The sequence below is a fragment of the Sclerotinia sclerotiorum genome, genomic scaffold (assembly GCF_000146945.2).
Source record: "Sclerotinia sclerotiorum 1980 UF-70 scaffold_7 genomic scaffold, whole genome shotgun sequence".
Taxonomy (NCBI): Eukaryota; Fungi; Ascomycota; class Leotiomycetes; order Helotiales; family Sclerotiniaceae; genus Sclerotinia; species Sclerotinia sclerotiorum.
Genome location: NW_001820829.1, coordinates 1604494 through 1631823, shown reverse-complemented (window position 1 = coordinate 1631823; position 27330 = coordinate 1604494). Strand labels below are relative to the sequence as shown.

Sequence of the window (27330 nt, the reverse complement as noted above, 5' to 3'; positions counted from 1 at the left end):
ACCCCTTTCTATCCTTCGCTCCAAGCGCTCCTCAAAGCCTTGCAATCAAATATCTCCAGTTCAGCTACCAAGCGAGGTCATACATTCAAGCCCAACTCATATCAGACTCCGTGAAACCTTGGTATATGTGGAATGTAATTGCGGCTGGAGTCCCTCCGAAGTAGAAAGCATTTGTCTCATGGTTGAGTTCGTATGTAAAACCTCCTATGACATAAAATCAGCCAGGTAATAAGCCTAATAGTTCTCCGCTATCTCAGTATGTATTAAGTCTCTCTTCAAATCTTTCCTTCAGTATAGCATTTTTTTATTCGCTTAATCCAGGCTGGTAAGATACACGGCTTGTAAGCTGTAAGCGAGCGAGGGTATGAATGCTTAAAGCTCCTTTGAAAAATCTATTCGTGAATTGTTCTTGTTGTATATTCTGCAAGTAAACCGAGTGGATGTGTGCTGGATGGATGGAAAGGTCTTTTCTTCTTTTATATGTATAATTAGAGGAAGCGTTGATTGGTCTTGTATGGTTGTTCCGAAATTGGTGATAAGCTCGTTAATAGTCTGCATGGGCTGCGCGGCACCAGCTGGTATCTCGCCTCCGATACATTGTAGATGGGTAGATAGCCAAATGCGGATTATTGCACTCTTGATTGTCTTTCCCTCTTTCAACGTGTAGTTTTCGCAAGCAACAGTGCAGCCCTCGGTTGAGTAGCTGACTATCTGCAAGTTTCAAGTTCGGCTCTTCTCCCCCTACCCCGTTCCCTCGATGAAATTTGAATAACTAGCAGCTTCGAGCTTGAATGTGTGAATCATGGGGGTGTTTTCCAGTGTATCGTCGAAATGTCATTATCCAAGTCCTATCGTCTAATCCTCCGCGCCCGTCCTAAGATCCAGCATCTTGTGAATAGAATTTTGTTTCTTCTTAACGCCAGTATTGACACAGACATCGAAAGCCTCAGGCCATGATAGTAACACCATGCTGATAGCATATCGTTGGAATCTTTGTGGACCTAGAAGCGCATCGATAGAAAGCGAATGGGTATATTGTCTTTTTATCTCCCTCTTTTCTAATAACATGGACTTTAAAGTGACAATGGGAAATATATGAAAGAAAGAAGGAAGAAGAAAACTCCTCGAGGAAATGTCTGTGACATTGTAGGTTCTCGAAAGATGAGCTCATAACAGATAGTGCTTCATATGAAAATGTAAATCACGATCACCTCTAAAATCAATAGTTCTCATCATCTAGATTCCAACATAAGAGACTTAGTTAACTGTCAACCTGTTCTCGTAGACTTACAATCAGGCCTGAATAAAGTTTACTAAGCCGGGAAAAACAAGTTTTCCAATTTAAACGGCTTTGGAAGCTAAACGCAAGTATTCGGAGAATAAATCGGAATATACTGCGCTTAAACTGTCGATCCATCCAACCGCTTATCTGGACATGGGAGAAATGATCTTTCGCATTCAAAAATGACAAGTGTACTCTTTAACTTAACGCGACCGTTTTAAAACGAATACTCTAGGCTAGCAGAAACTTCATACTAATTACATAAATAGGAGCAGTAGCAGTGACTTCTGCAAGCGAAGACCCCACACTTCGCGTACTCTTACCTACGCATCACCTTCTCTTGTAGATAGCGCGGCGAACTAATCACTAGCTTCATACTATAGATTTACCTCCAAAGACTCTAGACTTTTATTTCCGTGGCCACCCTTTCCTTATCAGGCATACCGAGGACGTGGGGGTGGGTTTGGGGAGACTGACATTTCGTTGATAATCAAGCGAACAAGCACAACTGGTACTTTTAACACTTTTCAATACATGCTATCTGAATATGTTCTCATTTTGAGTTTGAACTCGTGCGACCAATACCTCACTTCTTTGGTCACAAAGCAGACACTAGCACTATCATGACTCCACCGTCCATTATCGTGAAGTGACTCGAGTGTATCTCTAGAATCTTCACGAGTCAATCTCAAAGACAATGACTTATTTTACTCCACCCCGTTTTATTATATATAGGAGAGCATCCTCTCTTCCAATATGTTTTCTCTTCAGCATTCTTCAGCATCGAAGCACAGGGATTCAAAGCCTTCCATTCATTAAACTCTCTCTCCACGAGTTCAAATTAATCTCACAATATTCTCCTCGTTGCCTCCATACACCTATTTAAGATATCGATGCGCAACGCAAACCCGACCAGCCAAAGTGCCTTGACAGACTAATGTCTTTTTAATGTCGAAGTTCATCGAAACTATTCTATCAACCCAACAATATTATTATCAAAGAGGAACCAAATTAACATCGCTACCTGGTGAGGAGTTCCATGCTGCATTCAATGAGATCCCATGCTTACTTAGTTATGCGAAACTCAGGAGGCATAGGATACCAAGAAACGTTGATCGACAATCTCGGCGATCACACATAAAGGCGACGTAGCATAAGGGATTATGACTTCCAAACTTCAGGTAGGTTAATATTTTATATTTTCTTCGTCCCTCTCGTCGGCTTTCTAATTTGCTTGTAGTTCATGTTCTGATTTACCGTGTGTCCTTTTTAGTTTTGCGAAGTTTGCGATGGGTTCTAGCTTTTATACGTTTTTGAGATGCAATATGTCTGGATGTAGGCACCAGAAGGGGAGCAGAGACAAGTCGTTTGGAATTTTGGCAAGCGAGTGCTAAAAGAGGATGATGCCAAGGGAGACACGAGGATGAAATGAAGATGGGATTTATCTCAAGGGGTCAAGAGTCAAGGGTCAAGACGCAAGACTCAAGGGCGATGTCTACGTCATCATGCGATTATCGCTGACGGTGCCTTGAGGAGTTTTTGCGAAGTTTGGTTGGAGAGTCAGCTAAGCAGCTGAGGCTAAGCTGCCAGGCATGAATGACGTCGTTAGTGTGAGATTCCCCTATCGGGGTCCCGTAACTCCCGTCAAAATAAATGACCCTGCTAACCTTTTAGACTCTAGTGGGATATTCTATTTGCGTGTGGGAAAACTTGGATTGGCATTAATTGGAATTGCCCAACTGGAAATATTTTATATATTTAACTTCAGATATGGCATCAATAAAAGTAAAAAGTAATTAAGCAATACTTTGCACCAAATGCTAATATTATGTTTATTTTATTTTGTTTCATTCGCGAATTTATTCTTTTATTCAGTCAATCGTTTTCCTCTTACAGGTATTATTCCGTCAAAATGTAATTCAGTTCAATCCAATGCAAATGCAAATGCAAATGCAGTCCAATGCAATCCATCCATCCATTCTTGAAATTTAAATTGCATCTTTTTTCATCCCGTTTTCCTACTTTTATCCTGCCAATTGATTCAGCCTATCACGTTCCTCGTTTCAGCTCAGACCCGTAGCAAAACAAAGAAAAACCATCGTCATATACCCAGCACCACATACCCAGCACCAGCTCCTTGTCGTCATCAGTCCCTAGAGTCACTAGGCACTAAGTTTCTCGAATTCATTTGTGCAGAGATTTGAGTTTGCTGGGGAGGAAAGTAAATAAAGTATTCATGAAGTATTGATCTTTGATATTTGATATTTGATATCAGATCTGAATTGATAATCAATCTTTTTTGGCACAACTTGTACGATCACGACCTACCTTAGTAACTTACCTACCTACCTACTTACCTTCTACTTTTTGCGTTGTTTAATAAGCAATCAAGTTTTGAGTTTACTACCTTTTATCGCCCAAATTCATTGTATTGTATTTATTGTATTGTGTTGCGTTGCATTACATTACTTTTTATTACCTTACCTGACATTACCTACCTACCTACTTTACAGTCATCACTCAATCCCAATCACAAGATTCTACACATAACCTTAAACACAATCTTTTCCTAAGACTTTCACATCCACTCAAAAACTTCCGACCCCTGCTTATCCTTCCTACTTTCTCCCCTCCCTTCTTGTCTCACTGGAAATTTAATCCATTTTACATCTTCCTTCATCCAAATCTCAGAATTCCAGAAATCCTGACATTTTAGATTTGCTCATCAAATTTTCCGAAATATTTACTAAAATGTCTTCCATTTCGCAGGCTATTAAAAACGCCCTCCATCGTGGTACGTTTTCAGAGTCGACTACGAATCCAAAATTTACAAACGCATTTGCATTTGCTGCCTCTGTGCTTCCTTCACTTTTTTTTTTTCTCAAAGTCAAAACTTCAAATACTGATCATGAATTTAGGCAAGGGAGGTGCGAAGGCCAATGAAGAAAACACCAAGAAAGCTTCGCCTGTGGCCCCAACAGTCGCTCAACATTATGCTACCAAATCAGATCCGAACGTAATGGCCCATCAAGCACATCAAGTACCGGGAGGAGATGCATACTCAGCTGCGAATGAGGACAATAGACATAGAGGAGTACAGGCTGCAAATCAAGCAGCACACGCAGCAGGACAACACCAAAATGCCGGGACCAGAGGAGTCAATGAAGAATTGGCAAGAATAGTGGCAGAAGAAAATGAGAACAAAAACAAATTACCAAGATACCCGGGGCTCGAGCGATGGCAACTCCTGGAGAAAATGGGTGATGGAGCATTCAGCAATGTCTACAAGGCCAGGGACCTGGAAGGGAGAGTTGGAGACGTGGCAATCAAAGTTGTCCGAAAATTTGAGATGAACTCTAGTCAGGTAAGTACCTATGGGATCTTTCTTTTTATTGGCTCTTTATGCTTTCTTGAACCGTGCCAACAATGTATGGTAGGGCGATGCTCATCTTCATCCAAACTTTAACAAGAAGCAACCCAAGGGCGTGGAGGTGCGGAATCATTTTTCATCTATCCTTTTCAAAAAAACATTCCACGCAGTGTCGATCATAGCTAACTCGACGTGATCTTCACAGAGGGCAAATATTCTCAAGGAAGTTCAAATCATGCGAGGTTTAGATCATCCTAATATCATCAAACTGATCGAATTTTCCGAATCCAGACAATACTATTACCTTGTGTTGGAGTTGGCACAGGGTGGAGAACTATTCCATCAAATTGTTCGACTCACTTATTTCAGTGAGAAATTATCAAGACACGTTATTACTCAAGTTGCCGAAGCATTACTTTACCTTCACGAAGTGCAGGGTGTTGTCCACAGGTGAAGAATCCCCCCTCCCTTCTTCCCCACCCCACTTTTGTTCTTGATGATTTGGTAAGCAGCATCACTGACGTCATTTCACAGAGATATCAAACCGGAAAACATTTTATTCGAACCAATACCATTTATTCCAACCAAAAATCCAAAGCCAAGATCTGCTGAAGATGAGGATAAGGTTGATGAGGGTGAATTCACCCTTGGCTTGGGATCCGGTGGGATTGGAAGAATCAAGATTGCCGATTTTGGTTTGAGTAAGGTCGTATGGGATAGTCAAACCATGACCCCATGTGGTACCGTCGGATATACCGCTCCAGAAATTGTCAGGGATGAACGATATTCGAAAAGTGTCGACATGTGGGCATTGGGTTGCGTTCTTTATACCTTGCTCTGCGGCTTCCCACCATTTTACGATGAAAGTATTCAAGTCTTGACTGAAAAGGTGGCCAGAGGTCAATACACATTTCTCTCCCCATGGTGGGATGACATCTCGAAGTCTGCGCAGGACCTTGTCTCACATTTATTAACTGTGGACCCCAAGAAGAGATATACAATTGAAGAATTTCTCCGACATCCGTGGATTCGAGGTACCGATCAACCTACATACGCGGCGCTTGACGCCCCCCCAAATGCTACTCCATCTGTTGAACGTCAACTCAACTTGGGTGGTGGCTTACGAGCCTTCAACCCCGATCTTTTGGAGTCCCCTGGTGCTGGCAAACGTATGGATTTCCGTAGCCCTGGTGCTGTCAACTTACGTGAGGTATTCGACGTTGGTTATGCTGTTCACAGACAAGAAGAAGAAGCCAAGCGCAAGAAGAATTTCAAGCAAGGTTACAGAGGGGCTGCCGCCATGAACCCTCTCAACCCTATCGATGACGACGAAGACTTTGATGAGAGCGACGAGGGTGACTACGAGGATATCGGTGTATCTTCCAAGGTACCAAAATCTGGGCAATCAGATGTTGCACAAGTCGGCGAGACATTGCGAAACACGAAATTGAACTCAAAGACCGCAGTTCCGGCCAAGGGATATGGACAGCATAGTCCTACGATAACAGCAGCTGCAAAGCAACAGGTTAGAACTAAAAATGGCCCTTTCGAACTCAACCTCGATGGAGCAACTTTACTTGGACGTCGCCACAAACAGGTACCGCCAAGTAGTCTGAGGGAATCAACGGTCGTGCAATAGTCACGGCCTTGGGAATGGTGGAATCTACTTGCTTGTTTTTAAATTTCATTCTCGTGGATCCGGGTCTAAGGCACTATTAACTCCGTTCACGTTTCAAGTGGCAATATTGATATGGTTTCGCAACTTTGCTTTCACTCAACGTATCGAGAGTCCGGCGGTAGCTAGTGGCCATCATTTTCTTACTCGTCTACTTCCGGCGCGAACTTGCTTGTCGAACAACATGGAATTGGGTTGACCAAGCAAGACCATCCGAGAGCCACGCCACGTTACATACAATTCATCATACGGGAGGGTTTATTTGTGTTTCTCATTCGTTGGTTCACATTGGCGTCTGGAGATGGAAATAAATTTCCGGGTTATATAATGCGGTGACGACTGATGGTAATCAATGGGCTCTTATCGTAGTTTGTGGGGGGTTTTTTTTCTTTTCATGGGAGTGCTTCATTTAAAGACACTATGTTTACTGACCACACGAGGCTACGAATATGGATAGTGCTGGCTGCAGCAGTACTATCCTAATGTTTTAGATCCTTATTATTTCATTCTCTTCTTCAGGTTCGGGCTTTATGCATTCAGAGATTTTTATGCGTTAGGGGTTGGTATGGATGGCAGATAAATGATGGTGGGTTAGTAAATAGATTAAAGATCAATGGAGTTTTAGTATATATTATTTTGTATGTGTGTGTTTTTTGTGATGTAAGTGATGTGATGTGATTTAGGCTAGGTGGTCAAAGGTATAGGTTAAGGAGATCAAGTGGTTGGAATATTATAATCTTACTTTAGCTCTTGACTAAAGAAGGAAATCTCTTAGAGTTTAGAATTGAAATGAATGAATGGATGTGGGACTGGGAGTGGTAGGAAAAGTATTAGTATTAGTATTAGTATTAGTAGGAGTGGGAAGTAGTGGAAGGAATAATTTGAGACTACTACCTACTTCTTTAGAGATTAGATTGAAGTTACTTATTTATTAAAAAGAAAAGATTAAATGGTTAGATGATTAGATAGTTAAAAGGATGGATGAAAGAATGGATGAAATAGAAAGGGTTAGAGAGCTGGTGGGGGTAGTGTAACGATACTGTACTGGAGGCAGCGGCTGCCTAAGGTTTCGTCTAGTTGGTAGTTATGGGTTAAGGCTTTATCACTAGTATTCACTTGGAAGTAAAGTCGTTACTAGATCAAGTAGAATGTAGGTAAACTAATTGATAACTAAGTTGAGCACGAAGCTCCTAAACTATGAAAGTATTCTGATTATATAATGAACAATAAAGGGAGCCCCCAAGAGCCTTCTGGCTCCTCAGGGCTCCTAGGGCTCCTTATCATGTGATTCCTTTCTATCCCAGGACACTAATCCTAATGGTGAATCGTGACACAACAGTTCAAGTTGTACGGAGTAGTATGTAAATTTATTTATTACTTTATAACTTTTTATTGTTCTATGTGATAGCTCAGTGGTTAGGACTTCTCACTATCTTTTCAATGTGTCAAATGATTTTCTCCTCAAACAACAAACTGTAAGCAAACCTACCCTGCGTGAACTAAACTGGTGGTCGATGATCAAAAAAATCTCCACTTATCCTTCAAGACGCTGTATTTGAACGTTATTGGGAATCGTTAGGCTCAATATGGCAAGAAGGATTGTCGGGTTTAAAATATCATGAATCGTAGCTCCAATAATAAAACCCTCTTCACCATTATAGAATCACTCAGCATGCGTCACATCACTGAGAAGTCGTTATGTGCAAAACCATGATCGATGTTCCTGCAGGGACTGGTCAATCAAAAGCTCTTTCTAAAATCCAGGCTTTAGACCAGGGACGCTATTGTGCTCGATAATGACGCTGTCAGTCTTTATCAGTTCTAGATTTCTTGGGTTTGAGTACCGGAGGTCATAAGCACCACACAATTCGCGTCATAGACCGTTACCGGAATCGGGATTATTATGCTCCTAGTTTGGAAAATCACTATATAACCATACGAGTCAAGGTAGGATTTTAGGGTGTCTGCAGCTTCTCGATACACTTAAATATCCGGTAGATGGTGAGTTAAGGCCTGGTAGTCGTCACATTTACAAAATCAGCTTGAACGAACTCAAGTTCATGAATTATTAGAACACTTGAACTATCAAGATCTGGATCTTTTCAATGCCCCCCGCCCGACATTTGGAATCACGATGAGTTGGTACTTGGCTGACATCAGGTATGATGCGTGATGATGCTGTGAGAAGCAAATCAACGTAGATCGATTACCGACTTCAGAGTTCAAACTATTGAGATAAGCACCAAGATACAAATATTAGAACGGTGGAGAATGGTAAGGGGTTTAGTAGCTACTTCATGGTGTATTCATAATGTCATCAACTCAATGTTGGACTACAGATGAGGATTCATGGGCGTCATGATTCATTCAGGCCATCGGAGTTCATGTGCTCGTTAATTTCTGTCTCACATAGCCCTAAGCCACAGCAATACATTCGATCTCGATTGGAACACCCTTTGGCAATTGGTATACTGCGACGCAACCTGCGGCAACTTCATTAGCATATTTCATTCTCCTACAGACGTCATTCAACCCCGTCTCCATCACCACCCATCTGCCTCTCCCCTCTTCGTGGAAATGGTAAATTAACTCACTTCTGGCAGGCTTGTGCTTGAAAAGCTTCTCATAAACCCCATTCATCTCCGCAAAGTTATCCATAGTTGTCAAGAAGACATTGACCTTTACGACCTTCTCAATGCTGCTTCCAGCTTCCTTGAGAACAGCAGATAAGTTCTTGACGCAGAGCTCAGTCATGGCAGAGATGCTTGAAGTCTCCAGTGTGAGGATCTCGCCTTCGGGTGTGCATGGAATTTCTGTAGGAGAAGGGTTAGCATAGAATCCAGGGTAGGAAGGAGAATTGAGGCTCAAGAGAAGAAGGGATTTTGAACTTACGTCCGGAGCAGTAAACAGTAGATGAAGTCTTGATGGCCTGGGAGTAAGGTCCTGCAGCTATAGGGTCGTTAGAATTAACGCGTAAAAGAGGTGAAGTTCCTCGAATTGATCAATATCCACAAGAATGAGAAGAGGCTTACGGAAAGCAGCATCCTTGCTGTAAACTGTAGTGAGGTCTGACATTTTGATAATTGATTGATATGATTCGAAAATTGAAGTCGAGATTGATTCTTGAAGATTTCAGTGTATGAAAATATGATTTATAGTAATTTATCTGCGAGATCGGAAGAGGTGAAGCTTTGTCGACGAGAAGGTGGGGTTGAAGCTTCACTTGGGGAGGGGCACGGTAATGCCTGCACGCCTTGCCCAAAAATATGACATGATCTAACCATATTTGGAACAGCCCGATTTCATTAACGAAAGCCAGCTTTAACGACATGTTAAGAAGTAAACTGAGATATCCCTACGAAAAATGTACAGGACTTGTCTTGCTTTGAATGGTTGTTTGGGAGGTTGATATAATGAGCGAATACCCGGTCGGACGAGTGAATGAAACGTTACCGCCTACGATATCGTATGAAAGGTGGATTTGGAGCTGGAAGTACTGCTTGTTCGGCGCATTCTGACACCTGCGAAAATGACAAATGCGATGCCAATATTTGTTCACAGATGGAATATCGACCGCTCGAACACGACTCCCGAAATAAACCAAACACAACCAAGGGGATGAAGATTAAATAGTCACCATGAACGAAAGATGGCTTTGAAACTGTCCTTTCCGCCTCACTGAATCGCATTTTTGCATTTCTATACTTCGCATATTCAATAATGGCTTTGTTGTGCAAGACTGTACCGGTATTCCAATTTCACTGGGAAAAAGAATCACTTTTCGACATTCACGAAACAAGGCTAGGGAGTTATGGTATTGCAAAGGAGACGGAGTTGTTCTATTCAACATAAATAAAATAATATCACGCTCACGAGCCACACCATGTACGATCCCGAAGCAAACCCACTCTTAAGAGATATCTCGTTGCTGGGAAATTGAAGCTAGTAATAAAATGATGTCTCGGCCGTCAAACACACGAGTTCAATAATTATGTTCCAGGAAAATGGTTGCCTATTCTCGAAAATCAATAACGACATCGGTGGCGGATCGGGGTACCTACCTTCTCAAAATTGTATCTACGCTTTTAAAGCACCGATGGCAAAATTTCGAGGGTATCCCATGCCCATTAAGTTGCATCTGTGGGAATCCTCTCTGGGCACGACAACAAGGTCTGGCCCTTGCCCTCTCTCCACTAGCCTCCTATCTCTTATGTAGGCAGTTGCTGCCTGATCTACGCGAGTCAGCTCTTGATGGTCTCCTTCGAGGAAATATCTCACATTGATTTTCCATTTTCGAATAAGCCAATACCTCTCTCCTACTTTCAACTCCACGCTCTAACATCCCAGCCTCATAGCATCCGAGACAGTCACAGAAATTGAGAGGATAACCGCAAGGATCCTCAAGATCTGGTGTAGGCAATCGTGTAGGGCGAGGGGTTGGTGGTGGAACTCGGTTCATTGGAGGGCTCGGGACGCGAGGAATGTATTGAGCTGTAGTACTGGGTGCAGGACGCTTAAATTGACGACCTTGGGATGAAGTACTATTCTGGATCTCAAGTTTCATTCCGCTACGTCGTTCACTTGGTTTCTCACGGATCGTGCGATGGGGTGATTTAATTTGGGTCGAGCCGAGGGTGCTGCGGGACGAACTTGCCTTATTCAGTTCTGACGATGAAGTAATTCGGTTTCTCTTCGAATTGTTCATAATATTGAAGGCGGTGGCATGTCTCTTCTGTTTTTCATCATTTGTTTTCTTCTCAAATTCATTGTTTTCGTTGTCAATAGCTCTAGAAGCAAAGTGAACAAATTTCTGTCTGGGAACTGGTGACCTTCGATCATTGTCGGCGGCATTGGTCAAGATAGATTTTGGTCCTCGTTGAAGGGATTTCATCTTAGTTTCGAATGGTGCCATTGTGATATTGAAGTAACAATAAGATGGTGAGTGACTTGTGCTGGGAGAAGTGTTTCCTGACATTTTGCCGTGTGGATTGAATTTATAATGATAGCAAAGGGTGGTAAATTGATGATTGGGATAGTTTGCTTGATGAATCACTTAACAGGTGATGAGCTGTTGATGGATTGTGTTGAGTCTGCTGTTCTCTTGATGAACCTGGACAGAATCATCAAGCGATGATCAAGCAGAACGAGGGTACCAAGTGTTACACACGTGATTGTGTTCCTAGGAGGTTGTTTGGATGTCTGGAGTATGTGGAATCAATCTGTTGATGGTTGTGGGATAGATTTTGATGGAAAGAAAGTAAGTGAAGGAGTGTAAAAGAAAGTGGGTTAGATGAGGGAGGAGGTGCAGCTTTTATGGGTGTTGGGTCGAAAAATATGCTGGACGCTGATTGGCGAGATGCCCCCTGCGACACATGCAGGAAGGTTTCCTCGACGGCACCCGACTAAGGCTGTCCTAGTACTCCACAAAAAGGTAAATACCAGCTGGCTATATTCCATGGGTCTGTAAGTCTCTTGAAAAGACCCGTGAGATTCTGCAGGCCTGATTCCCAGAAGCTTGACGTCGGCCGTGTACAGTTAAAAGTGCTTTTGAGTTGTTGGAAATTAAACCACTACCTTCCAGATAGCAAGTGCTCCTATAGACAAAATTTCGATTAACAAACACTGGTCTTTTCAAACTCAAATCAAGAGCATCAGCACGATTTACATCAGCTTCTTCCTCATGCCTCTTATATTGGCTGTATGAAGGGGCTATATTTGCTAACGTACCATCTGTTTCATTCACTTATGATGTAGTTTAATCATACGTCGCCCGATTAATTTGAAAGAATTGGCCGAACAAATTTTGAGTTGGACTGCTCGATAAGGACACCGAAGAATATCAAGTGATCAACTCGGAAGTGTATCAAGATGTGGTTAATCGGTCCTGTAGTACTTTCCTAATTCGCATGCCTTTTTTGATGTAATGATGTTTATATGATGACTAAATGCTCAAGAGAATTAGTTTGAGAATCATTGTTTGACTGGAACGGGATTCTTTGGATGTTTATTGTGTTGGTCCAGGAGGCCTCTCCGGGAAAGACCTAAGCTATGCTCATTGGTCGTGTGGCACTGTATCGTAGATATCAAAAAAATTTGTTGTTCCATAACCACATATCTACCATAATCCCAATCACCTATGACTAAGCACTGGCAATCTTCACTGTTATTCAGCAATGTCAGTTAGAATTCATGGTTTCGTTTTGACTTTTTAGGCAGCATTGCTTAGGTAGTCGTGTAAGACATTGCGATTGCGGCGGCCTCGCTTATGTAAGTGATGTGTAAGCATAGCAATAGTCTGTTCTGCAAGAGCATCTTAACGGGTTTTTATCCCTTAGGAGATTCGAGCAATTCGTCAGGCATTAATAAGTAAACTTTGTGGTTTGAAGGATTTAAATTTAGTCCACCTGGCCACTTTATAAATCAGATATGTCGTTGAGCCTAGCTAGCTATAGATAATTTAAAATTCCATCGAATGTTACGCAAGAAAAGATTCCAAGCCATCAATATCATCTATGGATTTACCCAGACTACCTGCAATCCCTCTGTCTATACCCTCGTCCTCTTACTCCCTACTTCCCGGTGGTAACTTAATCCCCATCTGCAAATTCTCCATCACCTTCTTTGCATTTTCAATCCCACCATCTAAATACACGGCCCCAATAACAGCCTTAACTGCCCTACTAATAGCACGCGTACTATCTTCGCGCGTGTCTTCTTTGACAAGCTCTATGATGTTGCGAAAAGATACCGGAATGTAGGGCTGAGGACGAATACATGATGCTATAGTAGGATAGGCATTGAGTGAATGACGAGAAAGAACACGATTTGTTATTTGAGCCGCTTGTGCTTTTTCAAACCAGAAGAATTAGTTTCCGGCTAAATCCCCACTCTATATATCCTCACACATAAAAAGGAAGAGCATGAGCATGGAACAGGAGAACAAGAAGAAAAAAAAGACATACCATGAGGAATACTAAACAAATAAAACTGCTCCCTCAAAACCAACCGCATAACCATCTCTCCTAATTTCGCCATCCCCGCATTTCCATCCATACATATCCGTCTTGTTGTCCCTACACTCGTAACACCGTTTTTGGGCGTCTCGAGCGCTTCTTCGAGGATATCAGGGTTGAGGAAGGAGTAGGAGAGATAGGATTGCAGGATTGGTTGCCAGTTCTTTTGGGTGGAGGGGTTGATGTGGGGTATGCCGCGGGAGGGGAGGCGGGGGATGCGGGTGGTTTTGGGGTTTGAATTTGGGTTTGGGTTTGTTTTTGTTTTTGGTTGGGTGGGGGAGGTGATGGAGTGGGAGGGGGAAATGGTGGTAAGGAGTGGGTCGTGCAATTTGTAGGATGGGGTTGGGGTTGGGGAGGGGGAAGGGAGGTGAGAGTTTGTTTGGTTTAGGTGGGAGTTTATGGGGAAATTGGGACTAGGACTAGAGAGAGATGTAGTGGAGTAATTTGAGCTACCAATACTACGAGGTAATGGTGTAGTAATACTAGCTGAGGAAGCGCAGCGATGAAATAAAGTATCTTCCTGATCGACATCGTGAAAGGGATTAATTACCCCCGTATTCTCTTTATAATCTTCCCATTCTTCGGGTTGGTGAATCCCGGTATTGATGGGTTTTTCCATGGTATTGTGAACAGGTTGGAAATCTTTAGATTGTGCTGTTTGAGTGTGTTTGTTTGTGCTTGTTGTTCTAGATATGTTGGGTGTGGATAGGGAGGGGGTTTGCGGAGTATTGCTAATGTGGAAGATGGGCTTTATGTCTTTTATGGTAGGGGATGCGTTATATATGTCACATGTCCCGTTGATAGTTTTCTGTAGGTGCTGCACCAGTTGACTTCATTTGTTATTCAGGAGGGTCATCAGGACTTCAAAAGTATACATTCAGAGAACTGAACTGGGGGAGGTGAATCATGGAATAATTAAACATTTCCTTTATTTTTCCTCTATAATCACATATATGGAAACCAGCACACCACAAAAATAGATTCGGAGAATCAAAAAAAATATCTAGTTTATAATAAACAAATAGGAGAATACTGATATTGTGATTGTGATTGTGAAAACAGGAAGTTGAAAAATTTAATCTTTCGCTCTCTCTCTCTCTCTTTCCTCTTTTTTTCCATTAATATCCCCAAGCATCCTCTTTTCCAATCTTTTCTATACTAAAAGCTAGGTAATCCCTAAAGGGTAGGGGTAGAGAACTAATAAATTAAATATAATACTATTAGAAACTACTTGGGTATTAAACTAGGCCATTCATAAGATCTTACAATAGCAAGTATTCAGAATAGTGGGTTTGTATACATCTATCTATCTATTTGAATAAGGTATTGTAACCAATTCATTAGTTAACTAGAGAAACCAATCCAGATATCCTTATTCGAATCTGTTATTTCAGTATTTGAATAGAATAACAATTGAACTGTTGAATTTGAGGTTCTTTTATTTTTTGAGGGAGCTGTTTGTTAGGTAGTACTCCTACCGGAAAGCAACACCTCATCTCCAATACAGGATCAAGGTTGTATTACTCTTCCGATTTCTTGCTTGTTGGTACTAAGTATCAATTTTCTCATGGGGATATTGATTATACAACCGTAAATGGTATGAGATTAGATTAAATGTTGGATATCACTTGGATGTGATATCCGTTGCTTTTGATAGAAGCTGAATATATGTACAAATATTACCATGCCACCTCTGAGGCAGCAAGATTGTAAGACTCAAGTTCGACTTGAGAACTAGAAGTTTATTCCGTAAGATGTTACATTTTGAATAATAATTCTTGACTTGGACATCCGATGACAGTAGCGAAGAATCCCATGGATCGTCCCTCACATCACGAAAACCCAATATCAAGACTCAATAAAGCAATGCCTAACCCATAACCGACTCCATCCCTCATATCACCAGTCGTCAATCGTCTAATAATTCCCCCTATACCGACTCGAAGTCATTTCTCCCGCATTTGCAAACTCCGTTTTCTCCTTTGTAGGGACGCCCCCGGGATAATTATTTCCTTTTCTACTCTGAGGCACCGTGCTCGCATCTGCAGCTTCTGGTTCTGCGGCATATTTCTTTAGATCTGCTAGTGAGACCACGTCTCTATTTTCGTTAGTTTGTTTCTTATGATTCTGTTTTTTTGGCTTTGGCATTTGCTAATCCATCTTCTCCATCTATTTCCGATTGTGCTATAGATCGACCCAAGGGGTGGAGTTTTTAAGGAGGAAGGGAAAGTATATGTTTCGGTTGATTCGAGGTAAGGGATAAGTATAAACAAGGAAACTGACAAAGCTTTCTCATGCGTAGCATGTAAATGCACTTTTGGCACTAAATCCTTCTCACTAGAATTTTTCGCTGCTTCCATTGCTTCCTTCCAGCGACTAGCACATAGACACCACTTCTTTCCTCCAGTGAGGCCAATAGTACGAAGATTATTGCCACGGGAGGCAGAGAAATCGAGAAAGCTGTCTGTTAAAGTTGCTTTGAGAAGTGTTAACCAAGATAACTACTCGGGTAAAGGTAAATGGAAAGAGAGAAATACCAGCAATGGAATGATTTCCCGTATCCTCTGGTCCAACATCACATTGTCCATTCCTATAAAATCCAGTTCCTTTGGCGAATTGACCGAGGGGTTTGTGCATTACTGTTTTCCATGTCACGTATTAATTCTTACTTCTTTCTTTCTGTTTCTATCATCCATATGCATATTCCACATACCATTAAGAGATTTATGAGCTTTGCCAAAGCTATCTGATTGACCTTCATTTGCCATTTTGACTGTTGTGGTAGAGTATAAATTAGATGATCTTAGATTGAGGTAACTTGAAATTCGAAAGATTTGTGAACGTGGTATTGATACAGAATGCATAGAAGTCTCACAGAGAAATGAATTTAATACATAAATACTGAAGTGGTGTATATTAATATGTAAGTAGTTAACAAATGAGAAGAAGTTGGAGTTGAGATGTTGATGAGGGGTATATGCACTAAGGAACGTAGTACAATCTATGACGTTGTGATTTGGAATGTTATTATAATATCAAGAACAATCTATTGTGACATTTTAAAGGTACGAAAATTTAATTGAATTTTCGAACTTGATATTCGAGAAGAGATTTGATATTTTTCCTACCGATTGTTCAGGTGCATGAATGAATTCTTTGTTGGAGGTTTCGAGGTGTTGAGAGTCCTCCGGTTATGATATCACTGCTTACATAAAAGTATCTCCCACGATTCACGATTCACGACTCACGACTCACACTTTCTGCTTACAGGAAAGTAAATTTCATATCAACAGGACTAACGATGAAAACTGAGTGTTCTTATCTGAAGCAAGGAATCATGCATTTGGCTTCCAATTGGTGTCGAGACCAGACCCGAAATTAGTATCAGTCTTATAGTCGCATCACTACCATGTGGGGAAATGGCCACGATATTTGAGTATTTTCAGAAGTCCTTTACATTACCAGTAAGACTATTTTGTCATTCCTACTAATTGCTTTACTCCAGATGATCATAGGAATTGAAAAGTGGTACTGCAACTTGCATAACTCAAGATACTCTCAGCTTGTCTGGCCATCTCGAGAGTGGATGCGCCTTGGTGCTTAAAGACTTCAAGGCCACTTTGCCTCACTTGGAACTCTCTATAAGATGAGTCTATGAAATCAGGACAAGGTATGGGATGAGTTTGCCATTCTCACGAGAGAGTCAAGCGCCTAGATGAGAACCAAGTGCTGAACGTTTTGAATTCCAACACCTATCTTTTTCCTCTTTAGGTCTTCATCTGTGATGATTGATACAGTAAATACGGCTTTTTTGCTTGAATGGTTGTCTATATAGATTATTTTCGAGATGAAATATGTAGTAGAAATAAAGCCAATAATGGACAGAGAATGCAAACAACTACCAACTGGCCTCTTATATATGCAAGCTTTTCTCCAGGAAAAACGAAAAGACTTGACGTTGGAATTCGAAGCAGATCCATGTTCCATTTTTCCTCCCGGTAAAAAGTATTTATATTTCAAAATTTACCCGAACGATGTGATATGAATGAGATAAAAACAAGAAATAAACCCAACGTCCTTAAAAACCATGATTATAAGTCATCCGATTCCCCACGATATCCTCCTCAAAACCCCAAAACCAGAGCCATCTAAGACAACAACCTCATTCGCAGATCTACTTCTTATGCGAAAATTGTCACTTGACACCACCATACCAGAAATCAAAGTAATAAGTCTTACCTGGTGCTCTCATGAGACTTTTAACACTGGTATATATCACTCACTCTAATAACTAATTGGAACGATTTCTCCTCCTAGGAAACCCATCACATCCATCACATATATCACCCCGCACTTCATATATCTGGGGGTGCCACCATGCCCGTGAAAAATTGTGGAGGGGTCCACCGCTCCCATCCACTAACCACCTATTACACCCATTACCACAATTCCACGCCACCAAATAACAAAAACCCAAAAGCAACTAATTCACTCAGAGACATTTCATTTATTCCTTCATTCCTTCTTTCCTTCCCTTAAATTTCTTGGAAATAAAAATCTCGGTCACTTACGCAAAAGTAGGTAGGTATCCGTCCGCACGTGGTCGAAATCAGTAAATCAATCGTGACGTGCATAGTCACTTACTTACCTACTTACTTGTACCTACTGCGTAAAGATTACCGAGTATTTATTTATGTTTAGTATGCACGTAACCTATTCCAAGCGTTACACACGAGGCAGTGATCGATTGTCTGCATCAGCATTACATTTTTGAAGAATAGGAAAGAAAAAAAGAATGTTGGAAATCTAGATCATGATGACCCCCTCGTTTATGATCATGCGAATACAATACTAATAGTTATTAGGTAGGTAGGTAGGTAGGTAGGTGTCTATAGTATCAAAGAACTTACTAATGAATGAAGAGATGAGATTATTAAATTTAACGAAAACATCTGAGCATTTTCAAAATAGAAAATTAATTCGATTGACTTGATCCTCTCTTTCATTTCGTTCCCAAGAAGGTCCTCGTCTCGTCTCGTTTCGTCTCGTCTTGTCTCTCATCTCGTTTCACTCATTCATTCCTCCCATCCTTCCTATATGCTACTGGTGTACCTACCAACCATAAAGTAATTATTTATACATTTATACACATTACCCTCCTAAAATATACATAGCACATCCCCCTCCCAGACAAAAGCACGAAGATCTCAAGGCGAGCGAACGTCCTTTGTAAGATCAAAGAAATAATTCAAGTAATAATCTGCAACTTCAGCAGGTGCTTGTCATGCCAGAAATAGGCACGGATATTCAGGGACCCAGGGCACGCCAGCCATCCGTATCCTTTTTAAGCCCCCCCTCTAACCCCAAAGGATCGTCTCTTAGGTATTTAAGGCAGGGCTTCACGGACTACTTTTCCCGGGTCCGCCAAAATTCTTGGAAATAATGGATTTTGGAAATGGAAATAGGTATGCGATAAATTAATGTGTTTGCTGAATTCATTCATGCTTTACTAAATCAATCACTGGCATGAATGATAACTTTTACCTGTCCAAGTAACAAATCAACCTTTTTGTTACGTAGAACTATTCCCCCACGCATCTCTTGTACTCTGTAAGATTACAACTTCTGTAATACCAACAACCCCAACAGCATATCATAGTACACAAGTTATTGGAAACCCCAGATCAGCGAGAGGAAAGAAACGCCAATCGAGATTTGATCGCACACCCCACTTTCGATGGTGAGTGAGTGAGATGAGTGAGCGAGTGATAACTTATTATTATAAGCTCAGACTGTAAACCCTTAAAAGGAAATAAAATACCTACCTACACCTAGTACTCTAATTAGTAAGGTAAGTGTCGGTTGACGAGAGGACGAAAAACCACTCGAGCTATTCATTTTCTCCACGCGCTCTTGCAGAGATAATAATAAATAACAATAATAAATAGTAATAATAATGGGATATTCGGTCGTTGCTGAATATATACATACATACCACTGCCAGACGGGACTAGGGTTTTACGGGCCGAGGCTTCAAACATGGATTAAGAGGAGGAAGGGAAGGGAGAGAAGGGAAGGGAGACGGGGATTTGTGCAGAAAGATTATTGTTGATCTTGAAGATTATACTGCGTGATGGATATACATATCAGTCGAGATTATAGGACATCGGGATGATATTATATCGAATTTATATAAAATTCTATCTTTATCTTCGTCTTTATTAACTTGGAAATTATCAAATATGGGGAGAGAAAAGGGAAAAGTAAAAGTAAAGATGGTAAGGTAAGGTAAGGTAACCAACTAATAACCTTATTAATGTGTTCTCTCCTAATATTCGGATCGATAAGGTAGGTATCTATCTATCTATCTATCTATTCAAATACTAAACTACACTTCCTTACCTACCTACATACGTAAAGTGACTTACTTTACTTTACTTTACATTGGGTACCTATCCTATGCAATGGGCCCCTAGCTAGCTAGCTGTCTGTAGGGCATCCCATTCTGCTGACGAATATAGGATAGGGTGGGTAGCACCACATACATAGTGGTGCGAAAGAATGTAAGAATGTTCTGTTGCATATGAGAACGTATGATGATGAATATACTTATTTCCTAAAGAGGTGGGTTGACTGACGGTGTGAGATTTGGTTTTCGAGAATTAATTTTTTTTCTTTTTCTTTTGGGATTTGTTCGTTGATGTAAGACTTAGGATTACTATATTATATATTTCTTTCTTCAAAAAATGAGAATGAATATTTTTACATGTACAGGTAGAAATACCTAGCTAGGTACTGAATGTTTATTTTACAACCAAGATATACCAAGATACATACATACATCCAGCGAATAGGATAGAAAACGGTCGAACAAGAACTTGGGTACCTAGGAAATGCTGATAAATAAATAAATAAATAAATAAATAAATAAACAACTTGGCCTCGCCTCGCCTCGCCAAGCTTGTCTCGTAAAGGGCTGTGAAGTAACTTCAAGTAAGTAAGTAAAGTAGATTTTGAGGCTTCCATCCCTCCTCACTCGTGATATGCTGCAGTCAGTGAGTGACTAACTGGGGCATTGAAAAAGCTTAAACACTAAGATTAATAAGACACTGTCAGACAGATACTGACATACAGTATGTAGATAAATGGCTGACCACAATATTTCTACCCCTCATTATTCATCCATCACCGAAGTTCGGATTGATTTCTTAACTTTTCGGGATGTGACGTGACGCCGAGATGCGATGGGGAAAATTGGGTTACTTACCTCCTGACTGACTACTGCATTTTTTAAACATTTTTTAAACATTTTTTAATATATTAATATCTTTCGTCTGTCCTGATGTATAAAGACCTTGTGAGCATGAATGAGCATTGGGTTGGTTGGTTATTGTCACATTTTCATGCCCTGCCTATGGTTCGGTGAAACCGGTACTGTATTGTCGTCGGGGAGTTTTTGTTTATGCTTCTAAAAAGAGGATTTAATTATTAGTAGCGAACACCGACCGCGCTTTGCAGATAAGAATTATATATAGGAACGCTCTCGATCTATGCCACGCACAAATTATTACAGATATAACTACCAGGTCTGCAATGCTCTTATCAGTATTACCCGACGGAAAAACTCAATTACCAAGTTAGACGTAGTTTATGGTTTGTAACTTACAAATGCATCGACGGTGCATCATTTTTTACTGCCTTACTTGTTTCCTTGGTGTAACGCTAGTTCGACAATGCCAACGAGCTGTCCGGAATATGGTCCAGTGCACTGTGTAAGGCTAAATATCCTCCATCCGAAACCTTTCTGGGTCATGGACTCATGGCAATTCCGAATATTTTCAAAGGTAAATTTCCTGGGGCATTCAAATGGAATCGGCATTTATGGGTTTCTTGGGTTCTCATGTGGAGGGGAAAAAGAAAGGATTAAAGGCGCCATCTCAATCATCTCGTTTTCTGTGACTGGGTGGTTCAGCAGGTCCAATGACAGGCAGACTGGGGGCAGAAAAAGCCATTATGAACGAATCGGGAGAAACCAATCCTTTCCTTGTCTTAGATTGGGTTTTCCGAACCTTGTATTTTGAATAACTCGGGCCTTGAAAAGAGAAATGCAGATTTTCAAAAGGTTAATGGTCGAGATGAACAAGATTAATCAATACCTAGTAATACCTCTCCTGACCTTTCCAGGTGGGATAGATGTGTTTGAGCTGGTTGTAGAATCATTCGGAGGTTTTGATTTCCAACGATGAATACCAGAAAACCATCCAAACTATCCCTGTTAGGTGCCAACGATAATTCGGATCTAGAATCCTTGAATGGGAATCGTTCAAGTCAGGTACAGTTCGGCAGCAGTGCAGTGCAGTACAAACGATTTAAAGATGGCTACCGTGGATACCTTACCTTAAATAAGTCTCATCTCAGGAACTCCCCAAAAGAAGAGCTGAAGGTTGTGTTCGTTGTTCTTGGCCTGATACAGTAAGCGTAATAATCGTAAAATACCATACGAGATCTGACGGATCTTTATAAGCGGCCGTCAGCAGGATCTTTGAAGCTCTCGTTCAATTTCTTTGGCTCTTGTTGAAACAAATCGATTTATAGTTGGGCCGTCTTTCCACAGTTCGTTCGTTACTTGATTGCTTGATTCGAGAGAAAGAGGGTAGAGAACTTTCTTTGAAATGTAAGAAAGATGGGTCAATGTAGATAATACCCGAGATATGTGAAAGAACCGAACCACCCACCAAACCAAAGATTGACGGATGTTGTAGGGTAGACAGCCGGAAAGACGCAGCAACGATTGTGGAGCATGCCTATATAAATACAGGATGGATGGCTCAACAATCTGAATGAACTGAGGACTGAGGACTGAGAATTGAGTTTGGAAATTTAGCTTTTAAAGGGTTTATACATTTCATGGGGACCTTCATCCTGTTGTACGAAAAGAGAATTAAAGTAGCATTGAATGGGGTTATCGAAAACCTTATATAAATAAAGTTCGGTTTCATGGTCCAGTGTCTGTTACCCTCATTTTTGCCACCAACGGGCGTTTTCTTCAATAAGTTAAGTTTGACATTTGCCCTATAAAATTATTATTTGGATGAGGAGCTGTTGTACAAGATTCGGTCACTTGTATATACGTACATAGGTACTAAAAGACCAAGAAGAAAGACCAAGAAAGATGCCCCAAACATACCTATAGAACCTATATGGTAATCACATTTTGCCAAATGACATAGGATGCATCCTTACTACAAAGTAAATGGCTCTAAAATATCTAAAATACCTGAATAAATATCCCTGTTCATGTTGCAACCAAAACCCCAGTCAGAAAATTGCACGGGAGTGTCATGTACGGAAGTACTAGGGAAGGAATGTGGTGTAGAATAATACTCCTAGAGAGAGGATAGATGGAGGAGTGACTGGATTTTGAGACTGACTGACCTCAAAGAAATCAAGGCCACCAGCTAGCAAGAACTTGCACGACGATAATGACAACCAATTTAATAATCCATGAAAGCATGAAAGAGCGGTATAAAAGAAATCATTAAAATTCTCTTGTTCTCCCCCCCTTTCTCAGTTCATGTTCTACCTTTTTCTATCTTTTCTCCATCAAAAAATATATGAGAAAGCCATACTCCATACAATACAATGCGGTCAACATTGAACACCCTCTTTATCTACCTGGGTAATACTAATAATACTGTACTACTTTTCTTACTTTCCAGCTAAATATTAAAAGAGGATCCCACAATTCTTCAGAAAGCCAAACATCCATACAATTATATCCACGCTTTTCCGAATCATCCCTAGTCGCATTAGTTTGTGCGTCTTGTGCATCTCCAAGTTACAACGAATCAAAAAATGATCAGAGGTGGAGGCGAGTTATCCCAAATACCCATACATGCTACCCATACCATACAACCCATAACCCAGCCCAGCCAGACCCAGTTTAGCTTCTCCAACACAAAGGGCTGTTCATGTCTCTCCGAACTTCCTTACCGTAGAGATTCCTACGGCTTCACTCTTCTTCTAACTTCATCACGGAATTGATTGTGAATTTGATTCATTCATACCAAATAATTGTTACGATTCTATTCTATATGTGACCCAAAATTGATTCATTCATTCGAAATTGCTTAAACATTCAGAGCGGTCAATTTTTATTGCCTACGGAATCATAATCATTCACCCTTTTTGTACGGTAGATGAATTTGTGATTCGACTTCATGCTGAACGTCATTTAAAAAGGATCCCTGGCCAGAGCCAGAAGAACGAGAACGAGAACGATCGAACTATTCTATAGTCTACGAGCATTACCATCATACGAACAAGATCTTCTAACATTCTACCATTTTAAACCGAGTTGTTCCGTTAATGGCCAAAATGTCTCCCTCGTTAGATATCCCTCAAGCGGGCTTAAAGCTTGAGAGTAACCCTCCCTCCAACAAGTCTGCTACAAATATTACACCTGCTATCGGCTTGACTTTGAGCGATGGAATGATTGAGGACATGATCAAATGTTTTCAAAATGGAAAACCAATAGAATTATCGTTGGGTGGAAGTCCCGTAAGAGAAACCCCCCCATGGCTTCATTTACATTTGGTAGTCGGACCTCGCCAGCGTACGGCGTGCGGCACCAATTGTTCAATTTGAAAGACAATGACAATAATTTTCTCCATCATCTACATAGAAACAATTGCTAATGGACTGTCATTCCGCAAACTAGAATTTAATATATGGCAACAAATCTCACATCCTTTCTACCTACCACGATCCATTTCAATACGAAGTATTCCAGACTGCGGATCCCCACGATACGACCTCGGATATGTCGAAACCAGAGACACTGACTGAGCTCAAATTAGCCCACAAGAAGTTCTCGGGACCCGGGGCGCAACCTCGTTACAAGGCGGACAACTTTAAGGCGAGTAAGAAACCTGCTCCCGCAACTGCAGGGGAGGATACAGCATTGGAAAATTTGAGGGAGTCGATGGCTACCGCTCAGGCGAAGAAGGACGGAAATACGTGAGTAGTGACTACATTGTTACGATTGGACTTGCGTACTAATCTGAATAGTACAAAAATCATCAATCAGGTACCGGGGAAACGAGGAGCGGCCAAGGTTACGACTAAGTCGAAATTTTTGAATAAGGGGCTCGGAAGCGATACGGCCAGGTCGATGCCAGTCAGCCCCGCTCTCTCTGGGCTGGGAAGTCCAGCTCAAGGTGTGACTAAGTCTCTTTCCCAACAACAGGCCGAATATGCCAAGAGCAGTAGAAAGCCAGTAGTCCACCTACTTGCCCTCGAACCAATGACCGAGAAAGAACTCAACAATCGAATACCTGGGCCGAAAGATGATCTGAAGCAGGCAATGTCGAAGGTGGGGGATCTCAATACATCGACTGGAAAATGGGAACTCCGTAAGAATTACTACAAAGAGCTTGATGTGTTCAATTTCAAATATGGAAGCGATGCTGAGCGTCAACGAGCAATTGATAATGCGGTTAAGGTTTTTGATAAGATGAGATTGGGGCTTTCGGAACCTGAGTGGGAAAAGCTATTGCCTAAGTCGGAGCGTGGCACCGGAAAGTCTCTTAGCAAGCTACAAGCTCAAATCGCCAACGGTCCCGTCGCAAAATCGAAAGCCAACGGAGACGATGAAGACGTGTTTGGCGATAAAATGAGTTCAAAGGTCAAAACAGAAACTACATCTAAATCAGCTTCAGGACCACCAGCAACGAAGACCAAAAAACTCAGCGAGAAGAGCTCAGCAAAGATACTTCTAGATCACCAAACAGCAGCAGCTACCATGAGGTCAAAACCAGCAAAGAAGGAAGCCGAAAAGCCAAAAGCATCAGCGGCGAAGCCTTTATCTTCTCAGTTGTTAGTGAATCTGACGACGAAGAGGTTCCAGCAAAGAAACCCCAAGTTACCAAGGCTCCCATTAGGAAAGATAAGGCCAATAACAAACGTCTTCGCAATGAGGAGATGGACTCTAGCGATTCGAGCCTACCATTGAGTAAGAAGACAAAGAAGGAGAATATCAATTCACATCGAGTCTCAGATGCTAGTCAATCCTCCCGTCCTAGTTCCAATTCTACGACTTCCTCGTCAAACTCCTTCAAAGGAAAAGCGAACTCTCCACAAAAATCCTCACCTTTAGCTTCCTCTCCACCAACGAATGCATCAGACTTCGAACATACGTCTTCTGGTGATCGATCGTCATCTTCCGCCTCTCCGGCTAACCATCGCACTTTGTCTAACACTCGCAACAATCGATCACCAATTCACAAACGTCACCAGAAATCGTCTAGTGTTGCCTCATCAGTTTCATCTACCGGTAGTACCCGTCATTTGAGACCTGGTGTATTGGATCTGGCTCAAAATTACAAAACATTCTATCCTATCTATTTAAAGCTTCATAATGAATTGGCAACATCGAAAGTCAAAAATCCTACGGAAGAAGAAAACCTTCTCGCGATGCATGAGCGCTTGAGCGACTTGAAGAGACAGATCTTGGAAGGAATCATTGAAGAATAAAGGAGTCTCACACAGTTTCTTCCTATAACGACGGCTTGGCTTTACTATGAAGTCATTAATCCGCCACTCATCACACATAAAATCATCAGCTAAAATGGCAGTTTCGACTGCAATTCTCTTTTCTATCAACTGCGAATACACTATACTACATAGTTAAATCGACATATTCTCGGCGTTTCCTCTAATTTTCTACATACGGAGTCACACGGGCATTTACCACGGCAATCAAAACCGGATACTTTCTACCTTTCAACCATCATTTGCATTCTTGTTTACAAAATTTGATTTTTTCTCCATGGATGGAGTTTCAACTAAATACCCTTTGGGAACGGACACGGATGGATTCGGCGTCTTTTTCCTTTTCTTTTTCTTAACCTTGTTGAATTAAAAGGAGTTTCTGGGTACCTGGTTAAAGATATGCCTTGGGATATAAATGCATCGGCATTTTGCGTTTTATTTGGTGTGGCTTGGGGTTGAATTTGGGAATGGGAATTGGGATGGAGAATTTAATATTTTCAATGATTGGGAGATGATTGATATGCGGTTACTGCACATATGGGGTATTGCATGTGGAGATGGAGTGGAAATGATAAGAAAGATGTTATAAGAGACAAAATAAAGATACAGAAAGAGATACAGATGAATATGGGGATGGATTGCATAGCGTAGAAACTAAGAGGGAGAGAAAGAGAGAGTGTGTGAGAGAAATGGTTTTCAAGATGCAAGTCCTTATAGCAGAAACCAGAACAAGAATTAAAGATTAAATTTTAATAATTTATGGATTTCTATGTGCTATGATGTGGTTTGTAAATGTTTATGTGATGGGATTGATGGAGAGGAATATGATGTGATGTGATATGATGGTTCTTACCTGGTAATATTCGATATAATCTTATCTTATAAAGGTATATAATTCTCCATTTTCCATTCTCCATTCTTCATTCTTCGGACCAGAACGTAAAGAATAGAGGACAGAATAGAGCAGAGTTGGGAATAAACAGAAAATACCTAATAGATGGTTGGTGTGTGCAGGTAGCATGAATAGGAAAATCAAGCAGTAATAAGTAGTAAGTAGTAAGTAGTAAGTAGTAAGTAGTAAGTAGTAAGTAGTAAGTAGTAAGTAGTAAGTAGTAAGTAGTAAGTAGTAAGTAGTAAGTAGTAAGTAGTAAGTAGTAAGTAGTAAGTGGTAAGTAGTAAGTATTGAGTTTATAGTTAGATAGGTACACTAGGTAGTATACTCGATTCGTTAGAGATATTGAACACATAGTTAGATTAAATATAAAGAAACTTGGGAGATTTCCTTTTATGCTTTATGCTTTGAGGGTTACTGGCTTGGTGGAAGGGTGGAAGGGTGTTGCAGTATTAGTTTTTTAGAGTCTATAAATTAGAATAGAAATGAAGGGAATGGAGAATGATGGGGGATAGGAGTAGAAGAGAGAGATGGGAATGGAGAGAG

The 27330-nt window shown here is 41.0% G+C and overlaps 9 protein-coding genes across 9 annotated transcripts; 4 read left to right on the top strand and 5 right to left on the bottom strand.

The window, feature by feature from the left end:
• Nucleotides 1-855: 855 nt before the first annotated feature.
• SS1G_06204 (predicted protein) lies at nt 856-969 on the bottom strand (the record flags this gene model as incomplete). The annotated part of the gene is made up of 1 exon (XM_001593232.1): nt 856-969. The coding sequence occupies one exon, from the start codon at nt 967-969 to the stop codon at nt 856-858; it is 114 nt and encodes a 37-aa protein (XP_001593282.1).
• A 3064-nt stretch (nt 970-4033) lies between these two features.
• Nucleotides 4034-6291, top strand: SS1G_06203 (hypothetical protein; the record flags this gene model as incomplete). The annotated part of the gene is made up of 4 exons (XM_001593231.1): nt 4034-4076; nt 4201-4646; nt 4858-5102; nt 5187-6291. The coding sequence occupies 4 exons, from the start codon at nt 4034-4036 to the stop codon at nt 6289-6291; spliced, it is 1839 nt and encodes a 612-aa protein (XP_001593281.1).
• Nucleotides 6292-8742: 2451 nt separating this feature from the next.
• Nucleotides 8743-9402, bottom strand: SS1G_06202 (hypothetical protein; the record flags this gene model as incomplete). The annotated part of the gene is made up of 4 exons (XM_001593230.1): nt 8743-8810; nt 8922-9140; nt 9220-9276; nt 9360-9402. 4 exons carry the CDS (start codon nt 9400-9402, stop codon nt 8743-8745), a joined length of 387 nt encoding a protein of 128 aa, XP_001593280.1.
• A 1002-nt stretch (nt 9403-10404) lies between these two features.
• SS1G_06201 (predicted protein) lies at nt 10405-11239 on the bottom strand (the record flags this gene model as incomplete). Its single annotated transcript, XM_001593229.1, has 2 exons — nt 10405-10559; nt 10606-11239. 2 exons carry the CDS (start codon nt 11237-11239, stop codon nt 10405-10407), a joined length of 789 nt encoding a protein of 262 aa, XP_001593279.1.
• Nucleotides 11240-12549: 1310 nt separating this feature from the next.
• Nucleotides 12550-13959, bottom strand: SS1G_06200 (predicted protein; the record flags this gene model as incomplete). The annotated part of the gene is made up of 3 exons (XM_001593228.1): nt 12550-12589; nt 12894-13173; nt 13290-13959. The coding sequence occupies 3 exons, from the start codon at nt 13957-13959 to the stop codon at nt 12550-12552; spliced, it is 990 nt and encodes a 329-aa protein (XP_001593278.1).
• Nucleotides 13960-15257: 1298 nt separating this feature from the next.
• On the bottom strand, nt 15258-16108 carry SS1G_06199 (hypothetical protein; the record flags this gene model as incomplete). Its single annotated transcript, XM_001593227.1, has 4 exons — nt 15258-15438; nt 15624-15804; nt 15878-15979; nt 16054-16108. The coding sequence occupies 4 exons, from the start codon at nt 16106-16108 to the stop codon at nt 15258-15260; spliced, it is 519 nt and encodes a 172-aa protein (XP_001593277.1).
• A 1109-nt stretch (nt 16109-17217) lies between these two features.
• On the top strand, nt 17218-18209 carry SS1G_06198 (predicted protein; the record flags this gene model as incomplete). The annotated part of the gene is made up of 3 exons (XM_001593226.1): nt 17218-17338; nt 17837-17921; nt 18206-18209. 3 exons carry the CDS (start codon nt 17218-17220, stop codon nt 18207-18209), a joined length of 210 nt encoding a protein of 69 aa, XP_001593276.1.
• A 3373-nt stretch (nt 18210-21582) lies between these two features.
• On the top strand, nt 21583-22184 carry SS1G_06197 (predicted protein; the record flags this gene model as incomplete). The annotated part of the gene is made up of 2 exons (XM_001593225.1): nt 21583-21812; nt 22103-22184. The coding sequence occupies 2 exons, from the start codon at nt 21583-21585 to the stop codon at nt 22182-22184; spliced, it is 312 nt and encodes a 103-aa protein (XP_001593275.1).
• Nucleotides 22185-23717: 1533 nt separating this feature from the next.
• Nucleotides 23718-25874, top strand: SS1G_06196 (hypothetical protein; the record flags this gene model as incomplete). Its single annotated transcript, XM_001593224.1, has 4 exons — nt 23718-23900; nt 24061-24359; nt 24411-24881; nt 25061-25874. 4 exons carry the CDS (start codon nt 23718-23720, stop codon nt 25872-25874), a joined length of 1767 nt encoding a protein of 588 aa, XP_001593274.1.
• Between the last annotated feature and the right edge of the window lie 1456 nt (nt 25875-27330).